The sequence below is a fragment of the Aptenodytes forsteri genome, unplaced genomic scaffold, assembly GCF_000699145.1.
Source record: "Aptenodytes forsteri isolate BGI_AS27 unplaced genomic scaffold, ASM69914v1 Scaffold366, whole genome shotgun sequence".
Taxonomy (NCBI): domain Eukaryota; kingdom Metazoa; phylum Chordata; class Aves; order Sphenisciformes; family Spheniscidae; genus Aptenodytes; species Aptenodytes forsteri.
In genome coordinates this window covers 1957193-1977628 of record NW_008794621.1, presented here as the reverse complement: position 1 = coordinate 1977628, position 20436 = coordinate 1957193, and the positions used below count along the sequence as shown (strand labels likewise).

The window sequence follows — 20436 nt, the reverse complement described above, 5'->3', positions numbered from 1 at the left end:
CCCGAGGCCCCCGCTGCTCAAGCCCTGCCCTTACGATTTATTCTTTATTCAGGTTTCAGCAATGCGTCGAGATTCGCCCCGGTGATAAACTCAGGCACAATAAATAATGGGTCAGCAATGGTGTTTGGGTTAAAACATGACTGAATGGCTTGTCGCTGTGAGGAATGAGAGGGATTTTTGGTTTGTTTTGTTTTTGAAGCTTTTCTTTGAGGTGTCTGTTGGGATGGACCTGTTAGTACTCTTTATTTTCAATTCTTTTGTGATTTAGGCTTAGAAGATATTAATTATTGGTCTCCCACTACATTCTTCCAAGTGGAACTGGAATATCTGTGTAGGATTGAAAAGAGTGAGAGTAGCTTGTCACCCATGGAAACCCCAGGTTAAGCTTCCAGATCTTTTTGGTCAGCTTGTAAAAGCTCTTGTTTCAAACCGGGCAAATGTGCTTCCCCACCCGTGTGGCAGCTCCTGCTCCCTGCCGCACTTGGGCTGCCTCTCTGGTGAGTTAGGTGCTAAAATGGGACCTGCTAACATCTGATAGTGGCTGAGAGTGCTTTGGCCAGACTAAGGTCTTAAGAAATTGGCTACAGTTAGTGGACAAAGATGCTACAGATCTTTAACCTATAGTCTAGAGAGAACGGGTTTAAAGCCCCTGTGAGCTCCGTGTATTCAGAGTTAGTGGTGTGCCCGGAGGTAACGGAAGAACAGCTCATGGGAAGGAAGGAGGATTGAAGTGAGTGGGTCCTGGAGGGCAAGAGCTAGCAGGGATGGTGCCTCCCTGCATGGGGGAGAGGTGGAGGGCCATAGGAGATGGTCTCACAAAGCACAAGTGACATTGCTCCTGTGAGAAGGGGCAGCAACCACAGTGAGCCGTGCTTCCTGAAGATCCTGGTTAGTAGCCTGGTGGTCCCCCTTCAGCTGCTTTCAGCATTGCCTTGTGGTCATCCTCCATGTCTCTTCCCAGTAGAAATTAAAATCTCTTTTTCATCCCTAGGCAAAGCCAGTTACCAGACTCCCCACCGGACTCTGGATCGGAACCATGTTCTCCGCCACAGCTCCAGAGTAGGTCACATGAATTCTGCCTCTCCCAAGCTTGTAGGAAGGTCTCCAGCTCCTCTTCTTTCTCCTTACTTTCTTGTCTGTTTACTTCTTGCAGCCATGTGGCATGATGCTACGTGGCCCAGTGGGCCGCAGCCTCCGCTCCCATGCCCATCTGCTGTGGCACCCAGCAAGCTTCCCTGCAGGTTCATGGAGACTTACTCTGACCCCAGTGCCAGTGGGCATCCCTGCAACATCCCCCAAGGCTGCTGTGTGAAGACAGAAAATGCTGTGACTCCTTGGAATAATTCTACATCCTCCAGCTGTTTGGGTTTTAATTATTCATATTTTCAGCCAAATGCATCTCAGACTTCTGGGTAAATGATAAAGCTTTTATGCAAAGGATGGGACAGATAAAAAAAAAAGTAGAGCTGGTAGAAGACGTGGTTTAAGACTGGTGTAAAATTCCCATGGGTGTAGGGTTTTCCACAGGATGGCAGTGTTTAGACATTTTTGAGACACTTGTGGTTGAGGGTTCTTTAAACATCTTGATTGAAGTTCGGATTGGAAGTAGGAAAGGATTTCAATTTTTAAAACATTAGAAGGCTAAAGAGGGATCAACAGGTGCTTCATAACTGGATTATAAAAACATTCAGGCGTTTTGCAATACCTATTGCAGGGATTGGTCCATAAGGATCTTGTAAGTGTTCTGACAAGTGGCATGAGAGAAAAAAAAAATAATAATATTGTCATATCTATGTAAGCAAGTGAAATGGTATTTGTATACCATCTGCCATATTCACCCACCAGCATGTTGTGGATGCTTAATTATTAATGATTTAGTTATTTAAAATACACTGGCTAGTGCAAGCATCCAGCCGTGATACCTAGTAAGAATGAATTGACTGATGCATGCTAGAGAGGGACCTCCCTGGTATGGGGAGAGAAATGTGAATTCATCAGTGTTAGTCCTGGGCTTGCAGATGCTCTGTCCCTGTCTCCTCTTCTGTACAGAGCTCAATTATGTGTTACATGTGTGTGGGGGAAGGAAGCTGTGCCTGTGTTTCTCACTGAAGCTATTTGTGTTCTTTTATTTGTTTGTTTTCTAGTAGAAGGTGCCAGTTAGTCAAAATCATATTATTTTTTGAGGGAATACTTTAGTTATTGGAACTTAAGATACAAAATACTTCTTAATCAAATGTGGAACTTTTGGACAAACCCAGAAAAAGAATAACAATGTGGTGGGTGGGCTTTTCTTCTGCTTGCGGAGAAACCTTAGTTTGAGACCCTACTGGGCCTGACTGAGACCCAGAGTTTGGCTTGTTTTTTCCCCCATCCAGAAGGAATGACCATCTGTCAGGATATTCTAGCTTACATTTTATAATATCAAAACTTTGGAATAAAGTTTTTTCCCTTTGCACAAAGGAGCATGTTTTGAAATCTCAGTTTCTGGGAAAGGGGAAAACTGTTACCCATCAGTTGCCCCTTGAGATCTGTTCATTAACGCATTAGTTTAACTGCTACTAGTGTTTTCTGTATAAGAAGGAAAGTGAGTTCGTGCTTGGTGGAGTACAATTACTTAAGATAAAGCTGTGTTTTTAATGCAAATGTCAGGAGACAATAAAACCGTGCCACATACGCACTGTGTAAATTTTTAAAAAGAGATCAACTTCTCTATTCATATGAAATAAAAAGATAAACTAATTTATGTTTTGGAAGGAAAAATTGCATAATTCAGTTTTAAAAAGCCAACAGCAATCTCCTCCCCCCAGCAAGTCAGAATTTGGGTGACAATACAATTAGAATGGGATACCTGGGTATTCTCTTGTTATGATTCTGTAATATCTGTATTTATACTTATAAATGACTAATGTAACGTGTATTTTTAAAAAAGTATTTCTGCAGTGTCAGGCAAAAAAAGGAAGCTCTCACAATTACTGGGAGATGCCACTGATTCTCCAGTTCAGTCTCGGGACTCCAGACAAGGTAAGCAACCGTGCGAAGATGAAATTTAATGTTTCATACTGTAGACAAGTAAATATTTTAAGAGCACAGCTCCTGCTGGCTCTGAAAAGGTAGCTGTATTAACAGTCTGTACTCCACTACCAGGTTTGGAGGAATTTACCTTTTCAGTGTTTTTGAAAACCAGGACCTATTTATATTTGTCGAAGAGAGAAGCGTTAGAGGTTCGTGTTTCCTGAGGACTCTCTGGACAAAATATTCTGCCCTTTTCCATGTGTGAGCCTGCAGTACACAGATGATACTATACTCTGCTGACTTTGCTTGGCACTAAATTGACTGGGCAAATAAACCATCTTGGGTCAGCTTAACAGGGAATTAATGTGGTGGATGAGCAAACAGATTGCAATTTCCCTTTATCATCTCAACTCTGTATTTTTTCTACAAAGTGTATCCATGCACAAGCTTGGTAAAAGCTGTGTGCTTCTCCCCACCCCTTCCCCAATTAATTTAATTCATTGTTTTATCAAGATAAAAATGCTAAGCTTATACTAATTGATACAAAAAAGGTTATCGGGCATGTACAGAAATGGATCAGCTTCTGTGAAGCGTGAGGCTCTTTGCAAATGAACAGTTTGTAATGAACAGTTTATCTGAGGAATTTCACCCTTGTCTGTTAGTGGAAAACCTGAGAGTTGCTTGTTATTTCTTCGGAGTAAGTTATTCTTCAGCATTAAATCAATCTTTTAGAACGCTTTTAATGAGTAGCAACTGGATTTAGTAGATTACTTTTCCTTTGGTATCTTTTATTTGATCAGTGTTGCTTGATTGTGACTAGTCCTCTAAGTCTACCTCTGCTGGAAAGAGAAGATGAGCAGACGCTTCTGTATCTAAAATTGCTATTGCTGGTTTTAATACTTAAAGGCACAGCTTTGAAATATGCTTTCCTTGGGAGTCACTATTAATAAAATCTTACTGACGCACGTGCTATAGGAAAAAGAACACAGCCATTGGTAAAAATGGCATGGGGATCATTTAGAAATGAGGTGTGAATTTCTTTACTGTGGGTTTTTTTTTATATTTTCACTCTGCTGTATGTCAGAAGTGGGGAATTGCAAATGCAGCTTGGGCCTGAAATGATTCTGTAGGCTCTGTCTTACTGTGCTGCCACTGGCAGTGGATGGATCTTAGCTTATATGCTCAATGACTTATTTTCTCCTGTCCTTACTGCACTCCGTTTATCTGTCTCTCTTATCACATTCTCCTCTGTCTTCATAAAATGTATAATATCTCAGAGAATTATGGTTGACCCTGTCTATCTCAGAATGCTGTAATGTATAGTCAGAAAGCATTAACCAGTCAAGCAGATGTAGTGGTGAATGTGCTTGCTATTGGAAAACTCTGCCTCCTGCTCTGGGACGAAGTACCTGTTGCAGTGAGTTGGAGTATATTCAGTTTAAACCTGTAGTAGAGAGAATGGGAAACATATGTAATTATTTTGTGTAATTGCTTCTTGCAGTGTTGCAGATGTACAGTAAAATGCTTAGCTTTCCTTCCCCCAGCCCCCAAAAAAAAAAAAAAGGAAACTAGCCATCCTTTTGGAGAGAATAAAAATAGGACGTGTTACTTGTGTAATATTTTGCAAATCAGGAAAGCTGAAAAATTTATTTTCTAGGGCAAGGGAATATAACACAATCTTTTGGAATAACTGCAAAGGACAATCAGATTTAAATATATATGCAGTATATTTGTGCTTTATATGTATGTGTAGATATGTAAATATATTTATAAAAATGTTTATGCAGGATTTTTGGCTAGTCACAAAAGTAATAACTGAATTTTCACTATCTTTCTACAGCAACTGTTAAGGACTGTGCTGCTGAAGTGCAAGAATATGACAGTGATGGACAGAATGCAGCTTTGGAAAAATGCTGTCAAGCTCTAACATGGCAACCATATCAAACTTCTCAGTGGAACAGCTTATTTAACTCTAATTATGAAAAACTGTAAGCACTGATGTTTGCACTTGGAAAACGTGGTTTCTTGGGGTTTTTTTGCTGGTATTGTAGTTTTGTAGGAATAAATGATACATTTGGCATCCCTTGTTCTTACTGAAAATAAGACTGGAGAAGGAGGTGTAGCAGGCATGATGGAATATGAACCTGCAGATGTATCAGATAAGCAGAACTTTAAACACTGGTTGAAATTCATGCCAGGTTTTCTGATTTCCCTTCGAGGATCTAGGGGCAAAAGAAAAATGAGTTTAACTTAAAATACCTTTAATTTTTGTTTATTTTGTCAAGCACATTGGGGCAAGTAATTATGTACGATGTGCAACTGTATAGCCAAAGATTTAGCATTTTCCTGTATAAATCAGAACTGTAAATCCTTTTTTTTGGCCACATGATCTGGGAAAGGTCATTCCAAGTTCACTTCACATCCCTGGTTTTCTCCATTCTAGTATTTAGTGAATCATTCCTTTTAACAAAAACCCTTCTACAGTGTCTGGTCAGTTCGCCAGGATTGGTGTAAACAATTTGTCACTGTCTCCGCAGGACTTAAATAGCATAGTGATTTTTAATGTTCCTCTAGCCCAACCTGCCTAAAGCACTTGTGGGAGTTTGGAGTGTATCAGTGTCATTGCTGGACACTGACGTTCCCTGTTTGTGCACAGCGTGATAGGGGCAATACACATCTTACTGTGTCCCACACAACCCTTCTCCTAGGGTATTGACATGACAAGAGAGCAGACAGCTCAGTGTTCACACCTTTCTACTCCTTGGGAGCTGGATGGGCCAAGAAACCTCCAGCTGTGTTTGTGATGTGAATTGTCACTCTAAATGAAAGTGGCTTCCAACTCCTGTTATGCTTTCAGTCAACGACTACATTAGAGCTGTGAGCTGATGTTGGGAGATTGCTCTCCTGACGCTACCCAATTACTTGTTGGTTCCCATACACTTAAAATTGAAGTTCCAGACTTACATTTCTTGGTGGCTTGTCTCAACAAAGACAATGTGATGCTGAGCGTTAAAGCATCCAAATACATGTACCGTTACCATTACTGTGGAAGGGGATTGAGATATTATTTGCAGAGGAAGTCAGCGTTACTTTTAAGCGAGGTCAATGGCAGTGCCTTTGTTCCAGGATGCACTGTAATTACGGCACAGTGCACAGATTTTCTGAGTAGTGATCCTGTATTCTGTTAGCCTCAAAAGAGTCACGTGCTTATCACTGCTCAGTGTAGATTGATTGGTCCTGTACCTTGAAATTGTTGTGCCCACTTTAAGGGCATTTCTAAGGTTAATTATTATTTTCCATTTTATTCATCCAGTATTTTAACCTTTTGATTATTTCATTTTAACAACAAAATGCTGTTAGCTGAGGTAGATTCATTAGAGAAGATTACTCTGCCATTAATTATGCCCTGCATCGTGTCTGCTTGGCACTTTCTTAGCCCCTTGCCCCATTACTATTGTGACTGGTGGGACTCTATTCCAAAGATGTTGTCTGAAGACTCAAATTCTGAATAGAAAGAGGAATTTGAAGTGTATTTCTAGTAGGCATGCTTGTGTGACAGGGATATCCCTTGCTACCTAAAAGTTCTTCCAAGTTTTGCTGTACTGCTTGGTAAGACTGACCATTCTTTGTATGATCAGATCAAAATATGTATTTGCTCTTAGTTACTGTAAATGGTGTCCTCAGAAAATGATAAACAAGAAATTCCTCTTTGGGAGTCATTGTTCCGAACAATTAAACTTGGAGAAATGGAAATTTGTACTTTCGCTTCTCAATCTGCTTGTCTGCATGTAAGCAAATACTCTGAAATTGCTCTAAGGATATCGGCTAATGAACTTGCTTCACACCTAAATCTGAAAAACGACTCCTTCCCCTACTATGAAATAGACACATTTCCTACATAAATAAAAAGAACTACCAGTTGTAGGAAGAAACTGAAGAAGCTTTGCTTCTTTAATAATGCTGGTTTGAGGAGATGGTAGACACTTCATTATAATTTTAAATATGAATTAACATATGGCTTGGTAGTTTTGAAGTAGTAACAGAGTAATTTTCTCTTTATTCCCTGTCCCAGATAATCGGTGATTGTTTGAAAGGGGCCTTTCGTTCTTAATTTATAAAAAGATAATAAGGTCTGTACATTTCTTGTAAAGTCTGTACATTTTGATTTTTCCAACTAATAATGTGCAAACGAATGGGTGAGTTCTGAAAAGCCATCTTCAGTAACTGTGTTAATGGGAGGTTCTCTGTAGCATCAGACGAGATCATCATTATCAAACTTTCATTAGCAAGAAAAGCCAATGCCCATATAAGAGAACCATGTAGTCCTATTATTTCAGAATTATCCATCACTTAAATGAGAGGACTGGAAACATTGTTGGGATGGTGAGTTCACTGGCTCTTTTAGAAAGATCTTTTGATACCTTTCCTTGTTTGCTGTGAATCATAAGGACAGAATACTCTTCTCTTTGGGTGACAGATTAGCCCTTTGAATAAATAGAATAGGGTTTCCTTAGTTGGGGTAGGATGGACAACATTATAAAGGAGAGTTCTATAGTCATCTGGCCAGAGGGTCAGTATCGATAGCTTTTCATTTAGCCTGAGTAAAGCCTTATTTGAATCCCAGCAGCTTCTGCAGAAGCACTTGGTGTGGGAATTTGGGAACAAAATAGGGAGTCTTGCTGGCTCATTAGCACGTTGTTGTCTGCAGCACTAGTTCAGCTCTGTTGTTTATAGCAATGTTATAATGAGTGCTTGAATACACTAAAAGGTTTGGTTGTGCTTTTAGGTGAACAGAGTTCCTTTATACCAGATCTGAAAGTGAGGATTTTGCAAGCTTCTCCACCTCTGGTTTCCAAACATTTCATGTGTCAGACGAGAATTAGAGTACACTTTATATGCATTTTCATTTTTACACCTCTAAGAGGCTAAGAAGAAAATACTGGTAGAACTGGTGATTGCAAAGATGTATTTTGGCTCCCATTTTATCAGTAAAAACTCAGATGGGTTTTCAGACCACATAAAAAATAGGAACTCAAGATGTCACTCAAATATGCCTGTACTTAAAGTTGCTATTCTTTCTTGTTTTTGTAGACCCACTGTAGGATATCACATTGTCACAGACAAAGGATTTAATTTTTCAACAACAGATGATGCCTTTGTGTGCCAGAAGAAGAATCATTTCCAAATCACAGTCCATATTGGAATCACTGGACATCCAAAATATGTCAAAACTCAGCTGGGGGGGAAACCAATAGAAAAGTTTTACTTGAAAGCTTTTGGAATAAAGGCAAGTATTTCTCCTCTTTGTGATTATTACTGTTAATAAATTAGTATGTGATTATCCATAGAATAAGGTAAATAATTGAAATGAACTCTTTTCTTAGTCATTTTTGACCAAGAACTGACAAAAGAGAACTCTTAAGTTACTGGTGACTTCCGTGTGGAACTCTTTTGGAAAAAAGTGACATTTAATGGATGCTTGTGCTGATATATGCTGAGAGATGTCATGTTTGCCTGTTTGCCATAGTTTCACTGACTTCCTTCTCTTTGGCTGAAATTTTGTTCCCTCTGTGGGCAGTGCAGGAGCGTCATCTGGTGTGTAGGTGGCCAGTCTACCCATTGGTCGAAAAGATGCGTTGTAAACAACAATTCACAAAGCAAAGAAAAAGGATCAAATCTGTTTTTCCTGAACAGCGCACATGTAGAAAACCAACAAAAATTCCCCATTTCTTCTTGCCAGGCTTTCCGTTTTCATTTTAAGAACCAAATTCTTTCCAGCCAATATGGGTCCACAAGCTTGCATATACAGAAGTAGTAAGAAATGTTAATCTTTTTGGAAGATTTTACCAGGTTTTTTACTTACTACCAAAACTGGTTAATTGATTTAAGTGATTTAAAAAATCCATGTAGCTGTTTTACAAGGCAGTTACTACCAGTTTTGCTTAATGCATTCTAATGCAGAAGAAATCAGTGAATATTACTGTCATCTGTTCCCATCTGAAGCAAAGTGCTGCTTGGTACATATTAACATTTACACTTTGGGATAGGATGAGCCAGTAACAGTCTAGATTCAGAAAGCAGTTTTTCTGTCGCAATAATGCGTGAGGTATAAAATATATAAATTATATATATTAACATTTATACTTTGGGATAGGATGAGCCAGTAACAGTCTAGATTCAGAAAGCAGTTTTTCTGTCGCAAATTAATGCGTGACTTTTCCTTTTTTCCCCCTTTCAAATTATGTCCACAGAATGATTTGGGGCTTCAGACTAGCTGGAACACAGCACTGTCAGGTGTCAATTGATCAGGAGTCAATTCCCATGTTATTTTCTATAGAGTTCCATGAGAAATGAGAGAGATTTCACTGTTTCAAACACAATTTGCCTATTAATTTCTATTGCAAATTTTATGTGTTTGAAATTTAATATTCTTGTTATTTTTGAAAATTCTTTTTTCTTTATAGGTGGAAGCTCCAAATCAAACAATTGCTATTGAACAGTCTCAGTCAGATCGAAGCAAAAAAACTTTCCATCCTGTTAAGTAAGAATTTTGAGAAATTTATTCCGTTTTATTTCAATACTTGATTGGTCAGAAATGTGAAGTAGTTGTTTCTTGGAAACTTATAGTAGCTCTAAGCCGGTCTTCTGATCTTTGTCCAGATTCCATTCCGCGTGTGTGCATAGAATCACAGTAGTAATATATACCTGGTCTCCCTTCATTAAGGAAAATTTTCAGCAGCTTTACAAATGTGTTAAGTATGCCTATCCAAAATGTTTATATTCAGCTGGCAACACTGTTGTATGAGCTGTATGGCAGATGCATTTCCCATCTTAAGAAATGTCAGTAATGTTCCTGTTCTACGTGGGCATGAGATGTATTTGCAGTGCTTTTAAGGGGGAGTGCCCCTGCTAGAAACATACATGCAGCTTCTCCCTGGAACTCTCTGCCGTTCTTCTGCATCTTAACTCACTGACAGAATCAATGTTTGTTCTTCTGGCATAAGTGTCTTCTGTTGGAGCTGTTCTGTTCTCTATAAATAATTAAAGAAGCCTTAAAACAGAAAAAGATAAGACAGTGTCAAGTTTGACAGGACAGTGCTGGAATAAAGGCTGCAATATATAATCTGCAAAAATTAGCTTTGAGCTTGGAAGGAGAGCTCAATTTTCACTTAATTACCTCTATCATGGCATTTTTCTTCCTTTTGCATACTGAAGAATAGATTCTGGGTGTAAATTGTTTCATGGGTGCTGATGGTGTAGTTTTCATTTATACCAGATGAGAACACAGTCAATGGACTGTTGTTTTCTCCATGCAAACTCTTTATTCATATTATTTATCACTGACAGGAGCAGTGCCACTATGTATTTGAGACATAGGTCTGTATTTTGTACTTCCAGACATAAAAATTAGGTGCAGGTGAAAAAAGGGGCAAGCAGTAAAATTTATTTATTTTAATGTGGAAACTCAGATCCAATAATAAGCAATGTTACCCTTGGCAATCAACAAATACCCATCATATGGAACACATACGGTTTTATTATGTTCAAGACCGTGTACAAACAGACCAAGAAACACAAGACTCCTATTACTAAGAACAGTTTCCCACTGCTGGTGCTTTATCCTGTTTGTTTATCTCCTTGACATAGTCACTGTGTTTTTAATGCATTTTTATAAACCAGGGTTACTGCATTTTTACTGGGGTTCCTCTGTTTTTTCATTTGTCAGCTTTTCTCAAAACTATATTAATGAGTTTGAGGAAATCTGGCTTGAGCCAGGTAGATCTCAATTGCCTATTTCCCTGATCTTGTTTTCTTTTCTATTTTAGAGTTGATCTGCCAGGGGACCAGATAACTAAAGTAACACTGGGAAGGTTGCATTTCAGTGAAACAACAGCAAATAATATGAGAAAAAAGGGGAAACCTAATCCTGACCAGAGGTATTGCTGTAGCTAGTTGGCCTGTGTGTGTGAAGTGGAAAAGAGGTGGTCTACTTTAGAATGGAGCTGATGTTTGTGAAAAATCTCAGCATTGCCAAATCCTGTGATTTTTTTAATTTCAAATTCTGTGATAGTTGGTATGCTTAAAGGCCTCCTCTAGAGTCACAGGATGATGTGAGAATAAAAGAAAGTATCTCATCCTTGTGGTTAGAGATTGTTTCAGGAAATCACAGCCAGAATGTTGGCTGACAAAATCAGGCAGCCAAAAAACCAAATGATGATCATTTTCTTCTGGGGAAGGAAGGGTCTTCATCTTTGAGTCTTCATTACTTAAATTTGTCAAAATTACTGTAATCTTTGTTCATTTTCAGTGATTGTGGGGCTTGAAAGAGCGTATTACTTGAGAGCGAAGGAAATATTTTTTCTTTCATATTGTAACATAAATATATTTAAAAAATGTTCTGGCTATCTTTTTATGAATCAGTAACAGCAGTTGCATTTAAAACATTTTATTTTTTTCTGTGAGAAGACATTACTTCAATTATTATCTTGATTAAATCAATTTCAAATTAGATACTTCATGCTGGTAGTTGGACTGTATGCTGTCTCTCAGGTTGAATTCTATCTACTGTCTGCAAATGTCTCTGAAAAGATCATTGTAAGGGTAGGTAGAAATTTATATTGCTTTCATGTGAAACGTATTTACAAAACTGTTTTGATATTCATAGGAGACTACGGGGGGGTAATTCTTGGGCATAAAAATGACCATTGAATCAAAAAGATTGAGGAAAAAAGATTACTGTTGCATATTATATGAATATATGAATATGTTGTTATCTTTTAATTATCGGCATTTTAAAATGTTAAAAGCAGAGCTATAGAAGAATTTAAAAAGAAAGCTTGTTGTGAATTCCAATACAAAATACATTGACTTTTCCAGATTGTTTTTTCTTTGAGGTGAAACAATTTCCGGCACTTGACAGGAAATGGTAAATGCTTTGTAAATGGTAAATGACTTGGTAAATGCTTTCATTGGCTAGATGCTTCATTTTCAAAGGAGGATGAGAATGAAAAAAAATGCAAGGGAAGAAGGTCAAGCAGCTCTAGGAAGATTAAGACCCATAGCTGCCCCTTTCCAGTGTGTTTCCAGAGTGTCCCAGCTCTTAATTCGGTGGTTGTAATATAGGTTTCAAAACAGAAAAAGGAAGAATTGGTCTCTCTTCCTCATGACCATTACTTTTCAGTCCTCTGATCCACATAAAGCTTTCCTTTTAGTACTCAGCTTTAGCCTATAGAGTTAGACTTAGAAGAGAGGAAAAATCCCAGAGCTCTATTGTAACAGGAGCTATGGAGGGTTAGGGTTAGGAGAGAGAGAAAGTGCAGAGCCCCAGCATGAGTGGGGTTGCAAGGGGACTGCCAAGGAAAGGTGGGGGCTGCCAAAAGCTTTCAGTCCTGGTCCCTTTTTCACATGACCAATAGCTGGTGGTTAACATCTGAACTGGGTGTAGTCTAGGGTTATGGTTATTTCTAGGGTGAAGATTATGCTTAGGGCTTAGAAAGATGGGAAATGCATAGGTGCCATGTGGTGGGGCTGCAAAGGATGGTGAGGGCTTCTGGAAGACTGCAGTCCAGTGAACTTTTTCGTGTGGGCCAATTGAGGAGCTGCTTCTTTTTTGCATGGAGTATTTCTAGTCCTTGGCTTACGGTGAGGAATAGGCTTAGTATTTTGTTTTAGAGTCAAATAAGACCAAGAGCTCTAGTGTATTAAGCGGGACTGGGAAGCAGCTCCTAAAGATAGGTGAGGGCTGTCTAAAGCTTTTAGTCCTGGCATCATTTTTTGTAGGCCATTGCTTGGGTCCTTTTTGGTGGCACATCGTCTGCCTAGGCTTATGATTACAGCCTGGTTTAGCATTCGGGTTTGGAGAGAGCAAAAATGCAAATCCCCAGTATGTGTGGTGTTGCACAGGGGTTTCCAAAGGAAGATGAGGGCTTTCAGACGGTTTCGGTCCTGGCTCCTTTTTCGTATGGGCCATTACTTTCTGTCTTCTTGTGCCATAAAGCCTCTTCCTGCAGTTACAGTTAGGTTTTTAGAGGGCAATATGGCTGAGAGCTCCTTTCTGGGTGGAGCTGCGAAAGGGCTTTGAAAGCAATGTTTGGAGTTCAGTAGTTTTCTGCCCTGCTGAGAAGTTTCATCATCCTGGCCGTTGCTGTGGGTTCTTTCATTTCAGGATGCTGAAGCATTGTGTTTGTGTCATTCCTGCATAGTTAGTTCTTTTCCTCTTTTGTCCATTAATTTCCACAATACTGTGTTCGTTGAATTTCTCTTTCTGCATCTAGCAGTGTTACAAATATAATCTCTTTACTAATTTGGGAAAGCTGTTGAATTTTCACATTTGACTCATCCTTGGGATTATTTTTACCTTATAAGATAAATATTTTTATGTAAGATTTAGAAATTTGCATTTTTCTACCATTTTTAATGTTAGATTCTTTTGAAATTTCAGTGAAGAGAGCTCTTTCGATGTGTGTGAGACAGTTTTTTAATAGGAATCCAGGGAATGAGATTTTGCAAACCTGGCCACTATTCCAGACAAAGAAAAAAGAAGGCAGAAAAAGAGAAGGATTAAGAGGCTGTGATTTGAAGTGGTGAAAATATCAACAGGAAAGCTGAAAAGGAAAAAAAAGTCATTTTCCAGATGTCTGACGGGGCTTCAGTGGCAGGGTACAGTGAGCCAGCCACTGGCTACCTTAAAGTGGCAAAGCTGTGCAAATGCACCGTGAGAGAAAGCAACTCACGTTCTGGCCCTTTATACACTCAAACATAACATAACAAAACTACCAGCTGAGTAGTGGTTATCAGGCATATCAGATCATGCTCTAATTGTGGCAAACGGTGATAGGTGCTCAGCACCATGCCCTGTAGATGGCAAAGCCTTGTGAAAGCCTGGCTTCTTTAAATGAGTGCGAACTTTTTATAGTGATCATACTTTTCTTGAGACTCAAATTTTAAAGCCTGAATTCAAAGTTAAAAAAAAAAAACAAATTAATTACTGAAATCAAATGCCTTTTCTAATTATACACACTCTGTTGTTTTTTTGGTGTTCTTTAAAAGACCCTGTTTCCTTGACATGAAATTTCTGAGTTAATTTTAAACATTACAGAGGATTTTATGAACCACGTGTGTTTAATCTCTGCCTTGTTTGCTCTTTTCTGATTTCCAGCCTCAGCTAAAATTTGCTGGTAAATAAATGGTTATGTGGCATAATGTCAAAGTTAAAATTTGGAAAGCTTTGGACATTGATAATTTAGCTTAAGGTGATAATAAAGTAGAATTCAAGGGAAAAAGCAATGAGGCCGATGCTGTATGAGTAGAAACACTTACTTAGAAGTGACTCCACTCTGTTTTTTTCTGTTGGTGTGTTAGAAAAGCTCTTGAATACAATTTTAATATTAAAGATTTGGCATTTCATTTTCCCTGAATTCCTGATGGAATAAGCAATAGTACATCTATGTTATACTATATCTTTAAACATAATTTTTTTCTTCCAGGCATCTAACCCAGGGCAGTTTGAGAATGACAGTGATGTACTGTGGCAGCGAGGACATGTTCCAGAGACGATAGTCTATCATGGTCGAGTAGGAATTAACACAGATGCACCAGACGAAGCACTGGTTGTCTGCGGAAATGCAAAAGTTATGGGCAGAATCATGCACCCATCTGACAGCCGAGCAAAACAGAATATCCGGGAGGTGAGGGCGGGGGAGTATTTAGAGCATCTATGTTTGCGCCACAGCACGTGTGGATCATTGTTCTGACATGTGAAGCACCTTCTTTACCCTGGGTGTGCTGAAATGCTGGCCTAAAGAAATCGGGTGTACCGCTGTGCTCTGTAGAGCCATCGCCTATGGACTTTGGAAGAGGCCGCCCACAGAAGCTGGGGATATCTGTGTAAATGGGAGTTGTCAGACTGAAGGGTAACTGGCAATACAAATACAAATAGCACTCTGCTAATGGGGAATGAGAAGATTGTCCGTATTTTTCGATGCAAAGATTGGCCAAGTGGCCATGTCAGGCTTGTTGCTATCTCACTGAAGTCCTTGGTGCCATGACCGTTCCTAACGTTTCAACATACGAATCTTGGTATTTATCCAACTAGGTCGATACAAATGAGCAGTTGAGAAGAATAACACAAATGAGGCTGGTGGAGTATGACTACAAGCCTGAATTTGCATCTGTTATGGGAATAAAAAATACTCATGAAACAGGTATTCAGTCAGCTCTGTTCCCATTTTTCATTAACTTCCACTGTTGTTCATTGTGCCATAGTGCCTTTTAACACCCTGCTATTTCATCCTCATTTCTTAGGGTGCTACAATTGCACGCTGTTCTGTGTTTCTCTTGTGATATAAAAATGCCAAAATTAAGTATTTCTGGTATTTTCCAACTTCCGTTTCAATTTTTAAAGATTGAGGGTTATTTTTCCAGAGGGTTAATGAAAATGAAGTACGTGACCACAAACAATTTTGTTCTTATTGCAGAGAAACTGGACTTCTAAAGGTTTCTGTTTGTTTTCTGTGGAATGGAAAAAAAAAAAAAAGTGAAATCCTGGATTTTCCTACCACAGAGAAATTCTAGATCATGTTTGGCCCTACCTGTAGCTTTTAGGTTGGTCGACTCAAAGCACACAACCATGGTCAATGGTATGCCACTGTGTTTCCTGACTTTAGTTTATCTTGTGAACAGGAATAATAGCCCAGGAGGTGAAGGAGCTTTTACCTCAAGCTGTTAGAGAAGTTGGAGAAATTTCTTGTAATGATGGAGAAAAAATAGAAAACTTCCTCATGGTTGACAAGGTATGGTCTTGAGAGAGAAGGTGGAGGTGTGTATTTAGACTGTTCCTTTCGTATATGGAGCTATAAACAAACACTATGCTTTATACAAAGCTCTAGGCCTCCACATGTGTTTACAAAAATAGTGTTTGGCAAATCATTGAGAAAAACTGAACCACCAGGTGTTAGTAAATGGCTGAATCTTTTAATGACAAAAAGTATTTACATTAAAATCTCGTTATAAATAAACATACAATAAAGAGAAAAGGAAAAAAACTAGCTTTGCTGAATAAAGGTGGATATCGATTTCATAGCATTGGTCCAACAAGTGGGACTCCAAAACATTCTTTTGTGTTTAAGTTAATTAAGTGTTCCAGAAGTGAATTAAGCAATGATGGCATTCTATTTGTTAAATAAAAACTTCCTTACTCTAATCCGGGTGTAATCACTTCATACCAAATACAAATGCTAACTCTGTGTGCTCTGTGGGAAGGTTTTTCTGGTCATCTGAAATCCTTATTATAGCTTCAAAATCATATACTATAAAATGTTTATGGCACACAAAGTAATTACCATGCTCATAGGTTGGAAACAATGCCTTAGTCTGTTGTCCTGTGGTCTCTTCCTCTACTTTTCCTGTAGAAATAGGACTGCAAGGGACTGTCAGTCACAGAGTCCAGTCACACATGACTGTAGACAGCGCTTGTCCACAGCATGGCTCAGAGCGGCCCCTCTGTTGTGCGCTGGTTCACTGCAGGTCAAGGACCACTTCCCAGCTTTTTCCTGCTTACAGCCGATAATGGGTAACCTTGTCTTGTCTGGATGATGTCATGAACATGATCCTGTATTCATTATATTCATGCATTCTTTCATTATTCTATAGAAAACACAAGTTTACACCACAAAACTTGGAGAAAATATCTATAAAAAATATTGCATTTCATTTGTCTTCTTTTGATAGGCTACAAATAAATTAAATTCATAGGTTAAATCTGCTAGGCTGTATTCCATATAAAGGAAGCATGAATTAGACACTTTGAATAAAGCTGAGGAAAGAGCACTTTCTAGAGATACTGTTGAAAAGGAGACTTTTAGAAAATCTTCTGTATTTGGTCAGGGTTCCAGCCTGTAGCTGATTTCTAGATGCTCATAGAAGAGCAGTGGTGTTAGATAGTGACATTGGGTTTGTTTTGCCCTTTAGCCCTTCCTGTTACATTGTGTGACAGCTGCATCATCATTTGCATTTTTGAGCCCCCCCCCAACTGCTTTGGGGTCATCAGTTTTTTTATGACAAAACTTTTAAGTTGGACAATTGAGCTTTTGATTTATATCTCTGTCTGCTGAAATATCACACAAAATACCGTCTGTAACAGTGCCTCACAGCACTGCCATTTGGGCCCATCGTGTTCCCTTTCTACTCTGTAGCTTGGGTCTCCGGACAACACTTGCCAGGATGTCTTCCAGGGATGTGACTTAGCAAATGGAGAAAGCCTGCTGCACCCTGCAGGACGTGATTCTGCCATGGATGTGGCCCAAGCAGGAACGAGTTGTTACAGCAATGGCTTATTTGCTGCTTAGCATTTTCTTGACTAATTGGCTAGGTCTGTGATCACTTCACAAACATTTCAACATTGTTTTAATACAGTTAGGTAAATCTGTGCTTTCTCCTCTTTCTCCTAACACCTGTGGCAGAGCATGTGAATGTCAATTCTGCGACCTTTGGGTGACAGGGGCAGGAGAGATCTGTGTCTAACAGTTTAAGATGTATATTGAATTCAGAGATTTGGAACATCTGATGTCCAGGTGGAACATCTGCTTTAAACGTCTGGAGCTCCCAACTCCAGAATAACTCAGCACCTTGAGTAGTAAATGGGTGTTGCTTCGTATCTTTGCTTTCAGTTAGGCAGGTGATGAGGCCTTGTACTTTGTTATCTCACGTTCCAAGTTTAGTTCCAGATAAGCAGGATATTGGCTGGTTTGGTTGCGTCTCTTTGTCAGTTACCTGTTTGGAGCTGTCGAACTCTGTAAAATTAATTGATTGCATTACACATTTGAACCAGGCTCTGCTACTCTAGAGAAACGTCTCAACCGTGTGGAAATTTGCTATTTTGGGACAAGAATCTTTCTTCTCTTCTCAATCGCACTGTGCTCAGTACTTTGTCATCAGTGAGGCAGTAAAACTCTATTCAGTCCTTTTGTCCCAAAGAAAGTATTCCTTCATTTTGCCAGATGAGCCATTTTCTCAGCTAGTTGAAGCCACCTAGAAGAGATTCCTGCATGATTTGAAGAGAATGGAAAGGACAGCTGCTACATATCATTGATATGAGGACAAGTGACCGTATAAATGATTTCACAGTTCTAGGCACAGGAGGTTATTTTGAAGTCACTTTTTAGTTAAACAGGCTGTTGGTCTTCTGGCAGTAGAGACGTTTGCAACTTACCACTGATACCTGTGCTCTGGTTCTGTTTATACAAAATACTGTCTGTTTTTGTGGAATGCAGTCACCTTTAAAAGAAAGGTGTGCGTGACATTTACAATGTGAAAGGCAAAACTCTGCTTTTGCTTTCCTTCTGCATGACTTGACTAGACTGGAACACTTAGCAACATTAACTGCAGTAATAGCTTCATCCAAGGTTTAATGGCATCAGTCTGGTTGTACATTAGTATGAGAAAGCCGTTCTTTCAAACACAGCAAAGAAAGTATGCTGTTACTATGCTCCTGTAGTGGATCAGTAACCGTTTTTGGCTCAGAAATGGATAAAATACTTATTACCTGGATGGTTGTACTGAAGGCTTTTCCAGCAGCAGATTGATACCTAGATGATAAGCAGGGGGTAGAAGAATAGAAGGCTTTTCCTGGGTAAAATATTCAGGAGTAAATGGAGGGTGTCTGAACTGTGTTAGTTGTGGCGCTGATCACGGTATTAGAACTTACAGGACTCCTGTAAGAAGCTGGAGAAGTTGAAGGGGAGAACAAAATATTATGCCATCACAGCTTGACCTCTGGTTTGGATCTTTCCCTGTCTCACTGATTCCTGTGTGATTCACGTTATGTGTACAACATGGATAGAAACTCTGGCTTGTCTGAGCCAGGTTAGTCAATCCTGTAGCCAGATGGTTGCATGTACATCTTGCTAAGGGATTCTGAAATCTATGTTCAGCTGCAGCACTACAAATCAAATAGTAGATGCCTGTTGTGACAGTGATAAGGTTTAAAATTCAACACAGTATGAAGGTAAAATATAGTTTAAATTCTTGGTCTACGAAGCCCTTTAGCTTCTTAAAATTTTTCTGCAAGTCCTCATTTTCAATTTACTGCAAATTGAACAAGCAATTTTTACAATCTAGCAAAAGGGTTTTATAGTCATAAGTGCATCCCATTTACAGTGAGATAACTTGTGTTTGCATTGTAAATATTCAATGTATCTTTACGTAGGTGAATTCTGTACTCATTACTGCTTGTTACATCTGACTGATGAATATACTGTACCTACTTTTGTCATTGTTTTGCTTCTCAGGATCAGATCTTTATGGAGAATGTTGGTGCTGTAAAGCAGCTTTGTAAACTAACCAACAATCTTGAAGTCAGAATAGAAGAATTGGAACAGTGGAATAGGAAACTGGCCAGGCTGAAACGGATGAGCAGTTTAAAGTCAACAATCAGTGAAGAGAGCAAAGTCAGGTACTTCTGTCTGGAATGTTCTCTGATAGCTGTAACAGAAATTGGTAAAGTGGTCTCTGTGGTAGAAGTGAAAACCAATTTTGCTTGACAGTGGAGTTCAGCTCATTTCCAGCATTTAAGTTGTGCAAAAAATGCAAATTTCTCATATTTTTTAACTCACTGACAAAATTAGTATTTGAAATGGCTGTTAAATTGCACTCATTTTTGTAATTGCTTCAGTTGCATAAAGCAAGGGTAAATTATGTCCAGTTACAACCCTGGAGCTTAGGAAAGCTGCTAAGAGAAATCTGCAGAGCTGCTTCTGCAAGAAAGAATCTTCATTAGTGCTTCAGTGGAAGTGATGAGCATTTCCTATTTCTAAACCATTTCCCCAAGTTTTCTTTGAAATCAAATGTAGCATTTAATAGCATTCACCTGGGTGAGTTAACTGGGCCTTTGTTCTTTGAAATCAAATGTAGCATTTAATAGCATTCACCTGGGTGAGTTAACAGGAGGCCTTTGTTCTTGAAAATGAATGTGATGACACTTCTGCCTTTCTCTTTTTAAATGTTAAAATTGCAAAAGCAAGTGACATTAACACCCTATTGAAAACATCTCTTTTTCATTTATTAGTTGCTGAAGCATTTGAATGTTAAAAGAGTTTTTGTCTCTTACAGCAGGTATAGTCGAGCTACTAGTCTTTTGCCATCAAAAAAATCAGTCCTGCTAAAATCCAGCAAGGTGGGTGAAATTAAATATATGAAATATGCCTATGAGAGGGTTTTTGTAAGTGCTGAAATATTAGTGAAAGCTTTCATGTTTCTAAATATTGAATCAAATTCCTTAGCCAGAATTATTTAGTGTCATGCTAGAATCTTAAAAACTAACTGTAGTGAGATAGAAAATACATATGAGACACTTCCATTTCTTGCCTATACATTGTGTGTGTGAGAGTAGATCCATGCTGTGTGATGGTGTGGAGGAGGAGACCTCAA

General features: G+C 38.9%; 1 protein-coding gene across 1 annotated transcript in view; it reads left to right on the top strand.

The window, feature by feature from the left end:
• Positions 1-20436, top strand: part of MYRFL (myelin regulatory factor-like) — a 45932-nt gene that overhangs the window by 10390 nt on the left and 15106 nt on the right. The window contains exons 3-15 of the mRNA XM_019470465.1: positions 992-1059; positions 1154-1412; positions 2930-3021; positions 4853-5000; positions 8104-8299; positions 9477-9553; positions 10839-10949; positions 11523-11613; positions 14499-14699; positions 15107-15215; positions 15694-15803; positions 19299-19462; positions 20119-20182. Coding sequence (XP_019326010.1) covers positions 992-1059; positions 1154-1412; positions 2930-3021; positions 4853-5000; positions 8104-8299; positions 9477-9553; positions 10839-10949; positions 11523-11613; positions 14499-14699; positions 15107-15215; positions 15694-15803; positions 19299-19462; positions 20119-20182 — 1690 coding nt within the window. The remainder of the gene's footprint in view (positions 1-991; positions 1060-1153; positions 1413-2929; positions 3022-4852; positions 5001-8103; positions 8300-9476; positions 9554-10838; positions 10950-11522; positions 11614-14498; positions 14700-15106; positions 15216-15693; positions 15804-19298; positions 19463-20118; positions 20183-20436) is intronic.